Source organism: Oncorhynchus keta, unplaced genomic scaffold (genome assembly GCF_023373465.1).
Source record: "Oncorhynchus keta strain PuntledgeMale-10-30-2019 unplaced genomic scaffold, Oket_V2 Un_contig_8026_pilon_pilon, whole genome shotgun sequence".
In the NCBI taxonomy this organism is placed as follows: Eukaryota; Metazoa; Chordata; class Actinopteri; order Salmoniformes; family Salmonidae; genus Oncorhynchus; species Oncorhynchus keta.
The window spans coordinates 10,336-30,081 of record NW_026289810.1 but is presented as its reverse complement, the minus strand read 5'-3'; the positions used below and the strand labels follow the sequence as shown (position 1 = coordinate 30,081).

Genomic DNA, 19,746 nt, shown 5'->3' with positions numbered 1-19,746 from the left:
AATGAATAGGCAAGAGGGGGGGCCAAAAACTAAGTTACACTAACAACAAATGAATATATCTCAATCAGGTAAATATAAATCATAAAGGTACGTACCTAATATTTCATCATTTACATTAATATATTTACACAAATATACATGGAGCTCCATATGTTCGGTCTTTTATACAAATATGTCCAAATCGTCTCTAACACAATTCATGACCACTATCTCTTCCTGAAAAAGACATAGAGGTTCATTACCACTATCTCTTCCTGATGAAGACAGAGAGGATCATGACCACTATCTCTTCCTGATAAAGACAGAGAGGATCATTACCACTATCTCTTCCTGATAAAGACAGAGAGGTTCATTACCACTATCTCTTCCTGATAAAGACAGAGAGGGTCATTACCACTATCTCTTCCTGATAAAGACAGAGAGGATCATTACCACTATCTCTTCCTGATAAAGACAGAGAGGTTCATTACCACTATCTCTTCCTGATAAAGACAGAGAGGGTCATTACCACTATCTCTTCCTGATAAAGACAGAGAGGTTCATTACCACTATCTCTTCCTGATAAAGACAGAGAGGGTCATTACCACTATCTCTTCCTGATAAAGACAGAGAGGATCATTACCACTATCTCTTCCTGATAAAGACAGAGAGGGTCATTACCAGTATCTCTTCCTGATAAAGACAGAGAGGGTCATTACCAGTATCTCTTCCCAGGAGCCTTTATAGAAGATGGGACTGTTGACGTTCCAGTAGGCGCACAGACATTCCAAACGGCCCAGCTGGAAACAGAGAGAGGACATGAAGTCAACAGAGAGAGGACAGGAAGTCAACAGAGAGGGGACAGGAAGTCAACAGAGAGGGGACAGGAAGTCAACAGAAAGAGGACAGGAAGTCAACAGAGAGAGGACAGGAAGTCAACAGAGAGAGGACATGAAGTCAACAGAGAGAGGACATGAAGTCAACAGAGAGAGGACAGGAAGTCAACAGAGAGAGGACAGGAAGTCAACAGAGAGAGGACAGGAAGTCAACAGAGAGAGGACAGGAAGTCAACAGAGAGAGGACAGGAAGTCAACAGAGAGAGGACAGGAAGTCAACAGAGAGAGGACAGGAAGTCAACTGGGCACTGGGACACATCAACAATGTCACCCCAACGTTACAAATCAACAACATACAGCACAGCTTTGCCCTGAAATCTGTCAGTCCTTCCATGAATGAGCTGTATGAGCTACAGACTGTGTTACCACAGTGGCAGTGTTACCTTGGAGCAGAATGACGAGAGGTCACATCAACATGTATTAATTTAACCCCAAACCGGCTGTTACCTTGGAGCAGAATGACGAGAGGTCACCTCAACATGTATTAATTTAACCCCAAACCGGCTGTTACCTTGGAGCAGAATGACGAGAGGTCACATCAACATGTATTAATTTAACCCCAAACCGGCTGTTACCTTGGAGCAGAATGACGAGAGGTCACATCAACATGCATTAATTTAACCCCAAACCGGCTGTTACCTTGGAGCAGAATGACGAGAGGTCACCTCAACATGTATTAATTTAACCCCAAACCGGCTGTTACCTTGGAGCAGAATGACGAGAGATTACATCAACATGTATTAATTTAACCCCAAACCGGCTGTTACCTTGGAGCAGAATGACGAGAGGTCACAACAACATGCATTAATTTAACCCCAAACCGGCTGTTACCTTGGAGCAGAATGACGAGAGGTCACATCAACATGTATTAATTTAACCCCAAACCGGCTGTTACCTTGGAGCAGAATGACGAGAGATTACATCAACATGTATTAATTTAACCCCAAACCGGCTGTTACCTTGGAGCAGAATGACGAGAGGTCACCTCAACATGTATTAATTTAACCCCAAACCGGCTGTTACCTTGGAGCAGAATGACGAGAGGTCACATCAACATGTATTAATTTAACCCCAAACCGGCTGTTACCTTGGAGCAGAATGACGAGAGATTACATCAACATGTATTAATTTAACCCCAAACCGGCTGTTACCTTGGAGCAGAATGACGAGAGGTCACCTCAACATGTATTAATTTAACCCCAAACCGGCTGTTACCTTGGAGCAGAATGACGAGAGGTCACCTCAACATGTATTAATTTAACCCCAAACCGGCTGTTACCTTGGAGCAGAATGACGAGAGGTCACATCAACATGCATTAATTTAACCCCAAACCGGCTGTTACCTTGGAGCAGAATGACGAGAGGTCACCTCAACATGTATTAATTTAACCCCAAACCGGCTGTTACCTTGGAGCAGAATGACGAGAGATTACATCAACATGCATTAATTTAACCCCAAACCGGCTGTTACCTTGTAGATGATCCTGGCTGCCTCGTTCAGAATACACGACTTCCAGTTCTCATCGGTCGTCTACAAACAAAATTCACAAGACAAAATGAACGAGCAGAACGACTGATATTAGAAAGACTCGTCACATCTTGTCAACCAGTGTGTGTGTGTGTGTGTGTGTGTGTGTGTGTGTGTGTGTGTGTGTGTGTGTGTGTGTGTGTGTGTGTGTGTGTGTGTGTGTGTGTGTACCTGTAGACTCAGCTCAGCCAGGGTGACTCCCATAGAGAGGGGCTGCTGGGGGTCTAATATCTGGAACACACAAACCACATAGACAAATCACACAACTTCCCATAGTGCACTGGGAGACAGGAAGTACTAGGAAAGGATGTGAGGAAATGAGACACGGAGAGTTGACGAAAACAGACAAGAACAGTAAGTGATGGAGGTAACGAGACAAGGAGAGAAGAGGTGAGGAAAGGAGACTAGGAGATGAGGTGAGGAAATGAGAGGAAGGAAAAGAGACAAGGAGGAGGAGGTGAGGAGAGGAGTTGAGGAGACAAGGAGAGCCAGTGACGAGAGGAGATGAGGGAAGGAGACAAGGATATGAGGTGAGGAGGAAAAAAAGAGAGGTGAGGAAAGGAGATGAGGAAAGATGAGGAGAGAAGACAATGAAAGGAGGTGAGGAAAGGATATCGGAGAGGTGAGGAAAGGAGAGAAAGAGATAGGAGGCTGTGAGAGGAGGAGTATTGTCTCCCAGCTCTAGAAACTAACATCGTCCTCATATCTGATATGGATGCTGGTGATCTTGACTTGCAGGTTCTTGATGACTTGCGTGGCCAGCTTCTCAGCAAACGTGTCCTTCTTCTCATCTTTCTGAGGCTTTTCTGAAACGACCAGGACAAGCTACTCAGGCAGCTGATAATGACCAGGACAAGCTACTCAGGCAGCTGATAATGACCAGGACAAGCTACTCAGGCAGCTGATAATGACCAGGACAAGCTACTCAGGCAGCTGATAATGACCAGGACAAGCTACTCAGGCAGCTGATAATGACCAGGACAAGCTACTCAGGCAGCTGATAATGACCAGAACAAGCTACTCAGGCAGCTGATAATGACCAGGACAAGCTACTCAGGCAGCTGATAATGACCAGGACAAGCTACTCAGGCAGCTGATAATGACCAGAACAAGCTACTCAGGCAGCTGATAATGACCAGGACAAGCTACTCAGGCAGCTGATAATGACCAGGACAAGCTACTCAGGCAGCTGATAATGACCAGGACAAGCTACTCAGGCAGCTGATAACGACCAGAACAAGCTACTCAGGCAGCTGATAATGACCAGGACAAGCTACTCAGGCAGCTGATAATGACCAGAACAAGCTACTCAGGCAGCTGATAATGACCAGGACAAGCTACTCAGGCAGCTGATAATGACCAGGACAAGCTACTCAGGCAGCTGATAATGACCAGAACAAGCTACTCAGGCAGCTGATAATGACCAGAACAAGCTACTCAGGCAGCTGATAATGACCAGGACAAGCTACTCAGGCAGCTGATAATGACCAGGACAAGCTACTCAGGCAGCTGATAATGACCAGGACAAGCTACTCAGGCAGCTGATAATGACCAGAACAAGCTACTCAGGCAGCTGATAATGACCAGGACAAGCTACTCAGGCAGCTGATAATGACCAGAACAAGCTACTCAGGCAGCTGATAATGACCAGGACAAGCTACTCAGGCAGCTGATAATGACCAGAACAAGCTACTCAGGCAGCTGATAATGACCAGGACAAGCTACTCAGGCAGCTGATAATGACCAGAACAAGCTACTCAGGCAGCTGATAATGACCAGGACAAGCTACTCAGGCAGCTGATAATGACCAGAACAAGCTACTCAGGCAGCTGATAATGACCAGAACAAGCTACTCAGGCAGCTGATAATGACCAGGACAAGCTACTCAGGCAGCTGATAATGACCAGAACAAGCTACTCAGGCAGCTGATAATGACCAGGACAAGCTACTCAGGCAGCTGATAATGACCAGAACAAGCTACTCAGGCAGCTGATAATGACCAGGACAAGCTACTCAGGCAGCTGATAATGACCAGAACAAGCTACTCAGGCAGCTGATAATGACCAGGACAAGCTACTCAGGCAGCTGATAATGACCAGAACAAGCTACTCAGGCAGCTGATAATGACCAGGACAAGCTACTCAGGCAGCTGATAATGACCAGAACAAGCTACTCAGGCAGCTGATAATGACCAGAACAAGCTACTCAGGCAGCTGATAATGACCAGAACAAGCTACTCAGGCAGCTGATAATGACCAGGACAAGCTACTCAGGCAGCTGATAATGACCAGAACAAGCTACTCAGGCAGCTGATAATGACCAGGACAAGCTACTCAGGCAGCTGATAATGACCAGAACAAGCTACTCAGGCAGCTGATAATGACCAGGACAAGCTACTCAGGCAGCTGATAATGACCAGAACAAGCTACTCAGGCAGCTGATAATGACCAGGACAAGCTACTCAGGCAGCTGATAATGACCAGAACAAGCTACTCAGGCAGCTGATAATGACCAGAACAAGCTACTCAGGCAGCTGATAATGACCAGGACAAGCTACTCAGGCAGCTGATAATGACCAGAACAAGCTACTCAGGCAGCTGATAATGACCAGGACAAGCTACTCAGGCAGCTGATAATGACCAGGACAAGCTACTCAGGCAGCTGATAATGACCAGGACAAGCTACTCAGGCAGCTGATAATGACCAGGACAAGCTACTCAGGCAGCTGATAATGACCAGGACAAGCTACTCAGGCAGCTGATAATGACCAGGACAAGCTACTCAGGCAGCTGATAATGACCAGGACAAGCTACTCAGGCAGCTGATAATGACCAGGACAAGCTACTCAGGCAGCTGATAATGACCAGGACAAGCTACTCAGGCAGCTGATAATGACCAGGACAAGCTACTCAGGCAGCTGATAATGACCAGAACAAGCTACTCAGGCAGCTGATAATGACCAGAACAAGCTACTCAGGCAGCTGATAATGACCAGGACAAGCTACTCAGGCAGCTGATAATGACCAGAACAAGCTACTCAGGCAGCTGATAATGACCAGGACAAGCTACTCAGGCAGCTGATAATGACCAGGACAAGCTACTCAGGCAGCTGATAATGACCAGGACAAGCTACTCAGGCAGCTGATAACGACCAGAACAAGCTACTCAGGCAGCTGATAATGACCAGGACAAGCTACTCAGGCAGCTGATAATGACCAGAACAAGCTACTCAGGCAGCTGATAATGACCAGGACAAGCTACTCAGGCAGCTGATAATGACCAGGACAAGCTACTCAGGCAGCTGATAATGACCAGAACAAGCTACTCAGGCAGCTGATAATGACCAGAACAAGCTACTCAGGCAGCTGATAATGACCAGGACAAGCTACTCAGGCAGCTGATAATGACCAGGACAAGCTACTCAGGCAGCTGATAATGACCAGGACAAGCTACTCAGGCAGCTGATAATGACCAGAACAAGCTACTCAGGCAGCTGATAATGACCAGGACAAGCTACTCAGGCAGCTGATAATGACCAGAACAAGCTACTCAGGCAGCTGATAATGACCAGGACAAGCTACTCAGGCAGCTGATAATGACCAGAACAAGCTACTCAGGCAGCTGATAATGACCAGGACAAGCTACTCAGGCAGCTGATAATGACCAGAACAAGCTACTCAGGCAGCTGATAATGACCAGGACAAGCTACTCAGGCAGCTGATAATGACCAGAACAAGCTACTCAGGCAGCTGATAATGACCAGAACAAGCTACTCAGGCAGCTGATAATGACCAGGACAAGCTACTCAGGCAGCTGATAATGACCAGAACAAGCTACTCAGGCAGCTGATAATGACCAGGACAAGCTACTCAGGCAGCTGATAATGACCAGAACAAGCTACTCAGGCAGCTGATAATGACCAGGACAAGCTACTCAGGCAGCTGATAATGACCAGAACAAGCTACTCAGGCAGCTGATAATGACCAGGACAAGCTACTCAGGCAGCTGATAATGACCAAGAACAAGCTACTCAGGCAGCTGATAATGACCAGGACAAGCTACTCAGGCAGCTGATAATGACCAGAACAAGCTACTCAGGCAGCTGATAATGACCAGAACAAGCTACTCAGGCAGCTGATAATGACCAGAACAAGCTACTCAGGCAGCTGATAATGACCAGGACAAGCTACTCAGGCAGCTGATAATGACCAGAACAAGCTACTCAGGCAGCTGATAATGACCAGGACAAGCTACTCAGGCAGCTGATAATGACCAGAACAAGCTACTCAGGCAGCTGATAATGACCAGGACAAGCTACTCAGGCAGCTGATAATGACCAGGACAAGCTACTCAGGCAGCTGATAATGACCAGGACAAGCTACTCAGGCAGCTGATAATGACCAGAACAAGCTACTCAGGCAGCTGATAATGACCAGAACAAGCTACTCAGGCAGCTGATAATGACCAGGACAAGCTACTCAGGCAGCTGATAATGACCAGAACAAGCTACTCAGGCAGCTGATAATGACCAGGACAAGCTACTCAGGCAGCTGATAATGACCAGGACAAGCTACTCAGGCAGCTGATAATGACCAGGACAAGCTACTCAGGCAGCTGATAATGACCAGAACAAGCTACTCAGGCAGCTGATAATGACCAGAACAAGCTACTCAGGCAGCTGATAATGACCAGAACAAGCTACGCAGGCAGCTGATAATGACCAGGACAAGCTACTCAGGCAGCTGGCAGCTAAATGACCAGGACAAGCTACTCAGGCAGCTGATAATGACCAGAACAAGCTACTCAGGCAGCTGATAATGACCAGAACAAGCTACTCAGGCAGCTGATAATGACCAGAACAAGCTACTCAGGCAGCTGATAATGACCAGAACAAGCTACTCAGGCAGCTGATAATGACCAGAACAAGCTACTCAGGCAGCTGATAATGACCAGAACAAGCTACTCAGGCAGCTGATAATGACCAGAACAAGCTACTCAGGCAGCTGATAATGACCAGAACAAGCTACTCAGGCAGCTGATAATGACCAGAACAAGCTACTCAGGCAGCTGATAATGACCAGAACAAGCTACTCAGGCAGCTGATAATGACCAGAACAAGCTACTCAGGCAGCTGATAATGACCAGAACAAGCTACTCAGGCAGCTGATAATGACCAGGACAAGCTACTCAGGCAGCTGATAATGACCAGAACAAGCTACTCAGGCAGCTGATAATGACCAGGACAAGCTACTCAGGCAGCTGATAATGACCAGAACAAGCTACTCAGGCAGCTGATAATGACCAGGACAAGCTACTCAGGCAGCTGATAATGACCAGAACAAGCTACTCAGGCAGCTGATAATGACCAGGACAAGCTACTCAGGCAGCTGATAATGACCAGAAAGCTACTCAGGCAGCTGATAATGACCAGAACAAGCTACTCAGGCAGCTGATAATGACCAGAACAAGCTACTCAGGCAGCTGATAATGACCAGAACAAGCTACTCAGGCAGCTGATAATGACCAGGACAAGCTACTCAGGCAGCTGATAATGACCAGAACAAGCTACTCAGGCAGCTGATAATGACCAGGACAAGCTACTCAGGCAGCTGATAATGACCAGAACAAGCTACTCAGGCAGCTGATAATGACCAGGACAAGCTACTCAGGCAGCTGATAATGACCAGAACAAGCTACTCAGGCAGCTGATAATGACCAGGACAAGCTACTCAGGCAGCTGATAATGACCAGAACAAGCTACTCAGGCAGCTGATAATGACCAGAACAAGCTACTCAGGCAGCTGATAATGACCAGAAAGCAAGGCAGCTGATAATGACAGGCAGCTGATAATGACCAGAACAAGCTACTCAGGCAGCTGATAATGACCAGGACAAGCTACTCAGGCAGCTGATAATGACCAGAACAAGCTACTCAGGCAGCTGATAATGACCAGGACAAGCTACTCAGGCAGCTGATAATGACCAGAACAAGCTACTCAGGCAGCTGATAATGACCAGGACAAGCTACTCAGGCAGCTGATAATGACCAGAACAAGCTACTCAGGCAGCTGATAATGACCAGAACAAGCTACTCAGGCAGCTGATAATGACCAGAACAAGCTACTCAGGCAGCTGATAATGACCAGAACAAGCTACTCAGGCAGCTGATAATGACCAGAACAAGCTACTCAGGCAGCTGATAATGACCAGAACAAGCTACTCAGGCAGCTGATAATGACCAGAACAAGCTACTCAGGCAGCTGATAATGACCAGAACAAGCTACTCAGGCAGCTGATAATGACCAGAACAAGCTACTCAGGCAGCTGATAATGACCAGAACAAGCTACTCAGGCAGCTGATAATGACCAGAACAAGCTACTCAGGCAGCTGATAATGACCAGAACAAGCTACTCAGGCAGCTGATAATGACCAGGACAAGCTACTCAGGCAGCTGATAATGACCAGGACAAGCTACTCAGGCAGCTGATAATGACCAGGACAAGCTACTCAGGCAGCTGATAATGATGGACAAGCTACCAGGACAAGCTACTCAGGCAGCTGATAATGACCAGGACAAGCTACTCAGGCAGCTGATAATGACCAGGACAAGCTACTCAGGCAGCTGATAATGACCAGAACAAGCTACTCAGGCAGCTGATAATGACCAGAACAAGCTACGCAGGCAGCTGATAATGACCAGAACAAGCTACTCAGGCAGCTGATAATGACCAGGACAAGCTACTCAGGCAGCTGATAAATGACCAGGACAAGCTACTCAGGCAGCTGATAATGACCAGAACAAGCTACTCAGGCAGCTGATAATGACCAGAACAAGCTACTCAGGCAGCTGATAATGACCAAAACAAGCTACTCAGGCAGCTGATAATGACCAGAACAAGCTACTCAGGCAGCTGATAATGACCAGAACAAGCTACTCAGGCAGCTGATAATGACCAGAACAAGCTACTCAGGCAGCTGATAATGACCAGAACAAGCTACTCAGGCAGCTGATAATGACCAGGACAAGCTACTCAGGCAGCTGATAATGACCAGGACAAGCTACTCAGGCAGCTGATAATGACCAGAACAAGCTACTCAGGCAGCTGATAATGACCAGGACAAGCTACTCAGGCAGCTGATAATGACCAGAACAAGCTACTCAGGCAGCTGATAATGACCAGGACAAGCTACTCAGGCAGCTGATAATGACCAGGACAAGCTACTCAGGCAGCTGATAATGACCAGAACAAGCTACTCAGGCAGCTGATAATGACCAGGACAAGCTACTCAGGCAGCTGATAATGACCAGGACAAGCTACTCAGGCAGCTGATAATGACCAGGACAAGCTACTCAGGCAGCTGATAATGACCAGGACAAGCTACTCAGGCAGCTGATAACGACCAGAACAAGCTACTCAGGCAGCTGATAATGAACAGAACAAGCTACTCAGGCAGCTGATAATGACCAGGACAAGCTACTCAGGCAGCTGATAATGACCAGAACAAGCTACTCAGGCAGCTGATAATGAACAGAACAAGCTACTCAGGCAGCTGATAATGACCAGAACAAGCTACTCAGGCAGCAGATAATGACCAGAACAAGCTACTCAGGCAGCTGATAATGACCAGAACAAGCTACTCAGGCAGATGATAATGACCAGGACAAGCTACTCAGGCAGCTGATAATGAACAGAACAAGCTACTCAGGCAGCTGATAATGACCAGGACAAGCTACTCAGGCAGCGGATAATGACCAGAACAAGCTACTCAGGCAGCTGATAATGACCAGGACAAGCTACTCAGGCAGCTGATAATGACCAGGACAAGCTACTCAGGCAGCTTTGGAAGATTTAAGATCATGTATTTTGGTCAAAACTACTGTCACAACACACAATGACATTGACGATCACAATCACGCAACACACGTACCCACCTTGTTTGTTTTCATGGCGTTTTAAAGATTTTAGACTCTTAAAGCCTTTTTTGTGTTTTTTAATCTTAAATCCTTGATGATTAACGCAGCATTAACAGAGGAAGAGCTGTTAGTGGATAGTCAGTGCAACAGTGACATGACAACCAGACATCAGAGCATGCAGAACGGGTTGAAGACAAAGGAAACAACAGTGACAACCAGACATCAGAGCATGCAGAATGGGTTGAAGACAAAGAGAACAACAGTGACAACCAGACATCAGAGCATGCAGAATGGGTTGAAGACAAAGAAAACAACAGTGACAACCAGACATCAGAGCATGCAGAATGGGTTGAAGACAAAGAAAACAACAGTGACAACCAGACATCAGAGCATGCAGAATGGGTTGAAGACAAAGAAAACAACAGTGACAACCAGACATCAGAGCATGCAGAACAGGTTGAAGACAAAGAAAACAACAGTGACAACCAGACATCAGAGCATGCAGAACAGGTTGAAGACAAAGAAAACAACAGTGACAACCAGACATCAGAGCATGCAGAATGGGTTGAAGACAAAGAAAACAACAGTGACAACCAGACATCAGAGCATGCAGAATGGGTTGAAGACAAAGAAAACAACAGTGACAACCAGACATCAGAGCATGCAGAATGGGTTGAAGACAAAGAGAACAACAGTGACAACCAGACATCAGAGCATGCAGAACAGGTTGAAGACAAAGCGAACAGTGACAACCAGACATCAGAGCATGCAGAACGGGTTGAAGACAAAGGAACAGTGACAACCAGACATCAGAGCATGCAGAATGGGTTGAAGACAAAGAAAACAACAGTGACAACCAGACATCAGAGCATGCAGAATGGGTTGAAGACAAAGAAAACAACAGTGACAACCAGACATCAGAGCATGCAGAATGGGTTGAAGACAAAGAAAACAACAGGGACAACCAGACATCAGAGCATGCAGAACAGGTTGAAGACAAAGAAAACAACAGTGACAACCAGACATCAGAGCATGCAGAACAGGTTGAAGACAAAGCGAACAGTGACAACCAGACATCAGAGCATGCAGAATGGGTTGAAGACAAAGAGAACAGTGACAACCAGACATCAGAGCATGCAGAATGGGTTGAAGACAAAGAGAACAGTGACAACCAGACATCAGAGCATGCAGAACAGGTTGAAGACAAAGAAAACAACAGTGACAACCAGACATCAGAGCAGGTTGCCTGACGGGTCCACTACAGAACAGAACCCAATGCCTGACTGGTCCACTACAGAACAGAACCTAATGCCTGACTGGTCCACTACAGAACAGAACCTAATGCCTGACTGGTCCACTACAGAACAGAACCTAATGCCTGACGGGTCCACTACAGAACAGAACCTAATGCCTGACTGGTCCACTACAGAACAGAACCTAATGCCTGACTGGTCCACTACATTATTGAACAGAACCTAATGCCTGGCTGATCCACTACAGAACAGAACCTAATGCCTGGCTGGTCCACTACAGAACAGAACCTAATGCCTGACTGGTCCACTACAGAACAGAACCTAATGCCTGGCTGGTCCACTACAGAACAGAACCTAATGCCTGGCTGGTCCACTACAGAACAGAACCCAATGCCTGACTGGTCCACTACAGAACAGAACCTAATGCCTGGCTGGTCCACTACAGAACAGAACCTAATGCCTGACTGGTCCACTACAGAACAGAACCTAATGCCTGACTGGTCCACTACAGAACAGAACCTAATGCCTGACTGGTCCACTACAGAACAGAACCTAATGCCTGACTGGTCCACTACAGAACAGAACCTAATGCCTGGCTGGTCCACTACAGAACAGAACCTAATGCCTGACTGGTCCACTACAGAACAGAACCTAATGCCTGACTGGTCCACTACAGAACAGAACCTAATGCCTGACTGGTCCACTACATTATAGAACAGAACCTAATGCCTGACTGGTCCACTACAGAACAGAACCTAATGCCTGACTGGTCCACTACAGAACAGAACCTAATGCCTGACTGGTCCACTACAGAACAGAACCTAATGCCTGGCTGGTCCACTACAGAACAGAACCTAATGCCTGACTGGTCCACTACAGAACAGAACAGAACCTAATGCCTGACTGGTCCACTACAGAACAGAACCTAATGCCTGACTGGTCCACTACAGAACCTAATGCCTGACTGGTCTACTACAGAACAGAACAGAACCTAATGCCTGACTGGTCCACTACAAAACAGAACCTAATGCCTGGCTGGTCCACTACAGAACAGAACAGAACCTAATGCCTGACTGGACCACTACTGAACAGGACCTAATGCCTGACTGGTCCACTACAGAACAGAACCTAATGCCTGACTGGTCCACTACAGAACAGAACCTAATGCCTGACTGGTCCACTACAGAACAGAACCTAATGCCTGACTGGTCCACTACAGAACAGAACCTAATGCCTGACTGGTCCACAACAGAACAGAACCTAATGCCTGACTGGTCCACTACAGAACAGAACCTAATGCCTGACTGGTCCAGAACAGAACAGAACCTAATGCCTGACTGGACCACTACTGAACAGAACCTAATGCCTGACTGGTCCACTGCAGAACAGAACCTACCATGCTGAGGCTCCTTATACACAACACTTTCCAGATTAAACAGCAGCTCTCCCGTCTGAGAGTCTACGTGTCCCGTGAGGTGAGCAGCACAAGGTAGAGAGAGAGAGCAGTGGTCAGACTAAATCAGACTGTCACACTGTAATGTCAGTCCACTAGTTTAACTCCTCACCTCTGTGATGTCAGTCCACTAGTTTAACTCCTCACCTCTGTGATGTCAGTCCACTAGTTTAACTCCTCACCTCTGTGATGTCAGTCCACTAGTTTAACTCCTCACCTCTGTGATGTCAGTCCACTAGTTTAACTCCTCACCTCTGTGATGTCAGTCCACTAGTTTAACTCCTCACCTCTGTGATGTCAGTCCACTAGTTTAACTCCTCACCTCTGTGATGTCAGTCCACTAGTTTAACTCCTCACCTCTGTGATGTCAGTCCACTAGTTTAACTCCTCACCTCTGTGATGTCAGTCCACTAGTTTAACTCCTCACCTCTGTGATGTCAGTCCACTAGTTTAACTCCTCACCTCTGTGATGTCAGTCCACTAGTTTAACTCCTCACCTCTGTGATGTCAGTCCACTAGTTTAACTCCTCACCTCTGTGATGTCAGTCCACTAGTTTAACTCCTCACCTCTGTGATGTCAGTCCACTAGTTTAACTCCTCACCTCTGTGATGTCAGTCCACTAGTTTAACTCCTCACCTCTGTGATGTCAGTCCACTAGTTTAACTCCTCACCTCTGTGATGTCAGTCCACTAGTTTAACTCCTCACCTCTGTGATGTCAGTCCACTAGTTTAACTCCTCACCTCTGTGATGTCAGTCCACTAGTTTAACTCCTCACCTCTGTGATGTCAGTCCACTAGTTTAACTCCTGTCTCCTCACCTCTGTGATGTCAGTCCACTAGTTTAACTCCTCACCTCTGTGATGTCAGTCCACTAGTTTAACTCCTCACCTCTGTGATGTCAGTCCACTAGTTTAACTCCTGTCTCCTCACCTCTGTGATGTCAGTCCACTAGTTTAACTCCTCACCTCTGTGATGTCAGTCCACTAGTTTAACTCCTCACCTCTGTGATGTCAGTCCACTAGTTTAACTCCTCACCTCTGTGATGTCAGTCCACTAGTTTAACTCCTCACCTCTGCGAGCAGCCATCAGTAGCGCCTCCTCAATGCGCTGCAGCTCCTTCTGCTTGGCCTCCTGCTGGTAACGCTCCTCCTTCGCGGCGTCATACTTTATCGCTTTGAAACAACACACCACGGGCCATAGTTAATAAACACAACGGGTGTTGGAATTACAATATTCAGAGCTTCTGGTGATGTTTGGTACTTAAATCACTTTGAACAAGACAACATGGTTTCATAGTGGATACACAGAACAAGACTACATGGTTTCATAGTGGATACACAGAACAAGACAACATGGTTTCATAGTGGATACACAGAACAAGACAACATGGTTTCATAGTGGATACACATAGAACAAGACAACATGGTTTCATAGTGGATACACATAGAACAAGACAACATGGTTTCATAGTGGATACACAGAACAAGACAACATGGTTTCATAGTGGATACACAGAACAAGACAACATGGTTTCATAGTGGATACATATAGAACAAGACAACATGGTTTCATAGTGGATACACAGAACAAGACAACATGGTTTCATAGTGGATACACAGAACAAGACAACATGGTTTCATAGTGGATACATATAGAACAAGACAACATGGTTTCATAGTGGATACACAGAACAAGACAACATGGTTTCATAGTGGATACACATAGTTCTGCTGGTTTTCATATCAACTTTCTTTCATTGTCAAGAAACCAAAGGCACAATCCCAGTCATATTAACAACCCATGATAGTTGATAATCCCAGTCATATTAACAACCCATGATAGTTGTTGATAATCCCAGTCATATTAACAACCCATGATAGTTGTTGATAATCCCAGTCATATTAACAACCCATGATAGTTGTTGATAATCCCAGTCATATTAACAACCCATGATAGTTGTTGATAATCCCAGTCATAATAGCATCCCATGATAGTTGTTGATAATCCCAATCATATTAACAACCCATGATAGTTGATAATCCCAGTCATATTAACAACCCATGATAGTTGTTGATAATCCCAGTCATATTAACAACCCATGATAGTTGATAATCCCAGTCATATTAACAACCCATGATAGTTGTTGATAATCCCAGTCATATTAGCATCCCATGATAGTTGTTGATAATCCCAGTCATATTAGCATCCCATGATAGTTGTTGATAATCCCAGTCATATTAGCATCCCATGATAGTTGATAATCCCAGTCATATTAACAACCCATGATAGTTGTTGATAATCCCAGTCATATTAGCATCCCATGATAGTTGTTGATAATCCCAGTCATATTAACAACCCATGATAGTTGTTGATAATCCCAGTCATATTAACAACCCATGATAGTTGTTGATAATCCCAGTCATATTAGCATCCCATGATAGTTGTTGATAATCCCAGTCATATTAGCATCCCATGATAGTTGTTGATAATCCCAGTCATATTAGCATCCCATGATAGTTGATAATCCCAGTCATATTAACAACCCATGATAGTTGTTGATAATCCCAGTCATATTAACATCCCATGATAGTTGATAATCCCAGTCATATTAACAACCCATGATAGTTGTTGATAATCCCAGTCATATTAACAACCCATGATAGTTGTTGATAATCCCAATCATATTAACAACCCATGATAGTTGATAATCCCAGTCATATTAACAACCCATGATAGTTGTTGATAATCCCAGTCATATTAACAACCCATGATAGTTGATAATCCCAGTCATATTAACAACCCATGATAGTTGATAATCCCAGTCATATTAACAACCCATGATAGTTGTTGATAATCCCAGTCATATTAACAACCCATGATAGTTGATAATCCCAGTCATATTAACAACCCATGATAGTTGATAATCCCAGTCATATTAACAACCCATGATAGTTGTTGATAATCCCAGTCATATTAACAACCCATGATAGTTGATAATCCCAGTCATATTAACAACCCATGATAGTTGATAATCCCAGTCATATTAACAACCCATGATAGTTGTTGATAATCCCAGTCATATTAACAACCCATGATAGTTGATAATCCCAGTCATATTAACAACCCATGATAGTTGTTGATAATCCCAGTCATATTAACAACCCATGATAGTTGATAATCCCAGTCAATTTAACAACCCATGATAGTTGTTGATAATCCCAGTCAATTTAACAACCCATGATAGTTGTTGATAATCCCAGTCATATTAACAACCCATGATAGTTGATAATCCCAGTCATATTAACAACCCATGATAGTTGATAATCCCAGTCATTGGAGCTGGAGGGACAGATAATGATTTAAAGAGGATATACAGGTACCGTAATACTGTCATTGTGTCAGTATTCAGTATTCAGCTATTCATTTTATTTTAAATCAAAATGTGTTCTCAAGACAAAACCTTGTATAACTGTCATTGTGTTAGTATCTGACTTAACTATTCATGTGTTCTCAAGACAAAAACCTTGCGATCGAAAACAGGTCCCCCAACAACGACAAAAAACAGTCTGGAGAAGCTCAGAAGATTCCAGAATAAAACCCACAATACAAACCATTCTAATTACTACACTACTACAGTACCAGTGTTGAATCATCAAGCTGAAACGACTAGCGGTATAGTCTGGTTCTGGGGAGATACTGGTCGTGGAGGGTTTTAATTCCAGCCCCTCACTAAGACACCTAATTTAAATAAATCAAATGAAGGTATTTCAGTCTGGGCCATGATTCGCTGATTCAGTTGTGTTACTGCAGGGCTGGACCAAAAGCCTGCACACCCAGACTCTCTCTCTCGAGGACAGCAGTTGGAGAACCCAGTGTTAAAACAAAGGAGAAAGAGGACATTCACAGAGTCCAGAGAGAGACTTGATTGGTCTCAGTTCACCACCCTGAACCCAGACTGGAGGATCCTCTTACCATTGTATGGACATGTACGTAACTGAGACACAGCTGAAACACAGATAGCGCCGTTGAAATAGATCTTCCTAAGGAGTGTTGATGACTGGAGGCCACTGTAACTCATTCTAGTACAGGACATTATTACAGTGGCTTTAACAGTCTACAGGACATTATTACAGTGGCTTTAACAGTCATCATGACAGTGTTTAGTGGCATAACATTCTACAGGACAGTATTACAAGTCTTGTAATCAAGTGTCACAAATCTTAAAGAGTGTTGTTATGAATCAATTCATGACACTGGCATTGTAAGGGCTAGATGTAGGCCAACACTAAATCATTTGGAATCCTTTAGAATCGTTTGGAATCCTTTAGAATCGTTTGGAATCCTTTACAATCATTTAGAATCATTTGGATTGATTTGGATTGATTTGGATTGATTTGGAATCTTTTAGATTCATTTGTAATAATTTGGAATCCTTTGGAATCCTTTGGAATCCTTTGGAATCATTTAGAGCCATAGAACACAAAGAAAGAGGGTATAATTGGTTCCTTACTTGCTCCAGGAACCACCAGCAGATAGAGACCATCTAACGTTGCAACTACAGCATCATTGTACAAGTTCTTCCAAGGGATCTTCAATGTCAGTTTTCCTGAAAAACAACAAGATCCTCAAGTCAACGGGAAGTCAAGAAGATACAATAACATCATCTGAGTTATTTAATAACCTTACCTCATGGTGTTCTGTATGATCTAACTACAATAACCTTACCTCATGGTGTTCTGTATGATCTAACTACAATAACCTTACCTCATGGTGTTCTGTATGATCTAACTACAATAACCTTACCTCATGGTGTTCTGTATGATCTAACTACAATAACATCAGAGTTATTTAATAACCTTACCTCATGGTGTTCTGTATGATCTAACTACAATAACCTTACCTCATGGTATTCTGTATGATCTAACTACAATAACCTTACCTCATGGTATTCTGTATGATCTAACTACAATAATATCTGAGTTATTTAATAACCTTACCTCATGGTGTTCTGTATGATCTAACTACAATAACCTTACCTCATGGTGTTCTGTATGATCTAACTACAATAACCTTACCTCATGGTGTTCTGTATGATCTAACTACAATAACCTTACCTCATGGTGTTCTGTATGATCTAACTACAATAACCTTACCTCATGGTGTTCTGTATGATCTAACTACAATAACCTTACCTCATGGTGTTCTGTATGATCTAACTACAATAACCTTACCTCATGGTGTTCTGTATGATCTAACTACAATAACCTTACCTCATGGTATTCTGTATGATCTAACTACAATAACCTTACCTCATGGTGTTCTGTATTATCTAACTACAATAATATCTGAGTTATTTAATAACCTTACCTCATGGTATTCTGTATGATCTAACTACAATAACATCTGAGTTATTTAATAACCTTACCTCATGGTATTCTGTATGATATAACTACAATAACCTTACCTCATGGTGTTCTGTATGATCTAACTACAATAACCTTACCTCATGGTGTTCTGTATGATCTAACTACAATAACCTTACCTCGTGGTATTCTGTATGATCTAACTACAATAACCTTACCTCATGGTGTTCTGTATGATCTAACTACAATAACCTTACCACATGGTGTTCTGTATGATCTAACTACAGTAACCTTACCTCATGGTGTACTGTATGATCTAACTACAATAACCTTACCTCATGGTGTTCTGTATGATCTAACTACAATAACCTTACCTCATGGTGTTCTGTATGATCTAACTACAATAACCTTACCTCATGGTGTTCTGTATGATCTAACTACAATAACCTTACCTCATGGTGTTCTGTATGATCTAACTACAATAACCTTACCTCCTGGTATTCTGTATGATCTAAATACAATAACCTTACCTCATGGTGTTCTGTATTATCTAACTAAAATAACCTTACCTCATGGTGTTCTCTATGATCTAAATACAATAACCTTACCTCATGGTATTCTGTATGATCTAACTACAATAACCTTACCTCATGGTGTTCTGTATGATCTAACTACAATAACCTTACCTCATGGTATTCTGTATGATCTAACTACAATAACATCAGAGTTATTTAATAACCTCACCTCATGGCGTTCTGTATTATCTAACTACAATAACCTTACCTCATGGTATTCTGTATTATCTAACTACAATAACCTTACCTCATGGTATTCTGTATGATCTAACTACAATAACATCAGAGTTATTTAATAACCTTACCTCATGGTGTTCTGTATGATCTAACTACAATAACCTTACCTCATGGTGTTCTGTATGCTCTAACTACAATAACCTTACCTCATGGTGTTCTGTATGATCTAACTACAATAACCTTACCTCATGGTGTTCTGTATGATCTAACTACAATAACCTTACCTCATGGTGTTCTGTATGATCTAACTACAATAACCTTACCTCATGGTGTTCTGTATGATCTAACTACAATAACCTTACCTCATGGTATTCTGTATGATCTAACTACAATAACCTTACCTCATGGTATTCTGTATGATCTAACTACAATAACCTTACCTCATGGTATTCTGTATGATCTAACTACAATAATATCTGAGTTATTTAATAACCTTACCTCATGGTGTTCTGTATGATCTAACTACAATAACCTTACCTCATGGTGTTCTGTATGATCTAACTACAATAACCTTACCTCATGGTGTTCTGTATGATCTAACTACA

At 43.8% G+C, this 19,746-nt stretch overlaps 1 protein-coding gene across 1 annotated transcript; it reads right to left on the bottom strand.

Moving 5' to 3' along the window:
• Positions 1–698: 698 nt before the first annotated feature.
• LOC127926654 (intermembrane lipid transfer protein VPS13C-like) lies at positions 699–19,002 on the bottom strand (the record flags this gene model as incomplete). Its single annotated transcript, XM_052512139.1, has 8 exons — positions 18,998–19,002; positions 18,881–18,891; positions 17,537–17,632; positions 14,097–14,198; positions 3,097–3,209; positions 2,575–2,634; positions 2,347–2,406; positions 699–779 (listed from the first exon to the last, which is right to left on the bottom strand). Coding segments are annotated over exons 1-8 (528 nt in total), but the record flags the coding sequence as incomplete, so codon positions are not given.
• Positions 19,003–19,746: the final 744 nt, after the last annotated feature.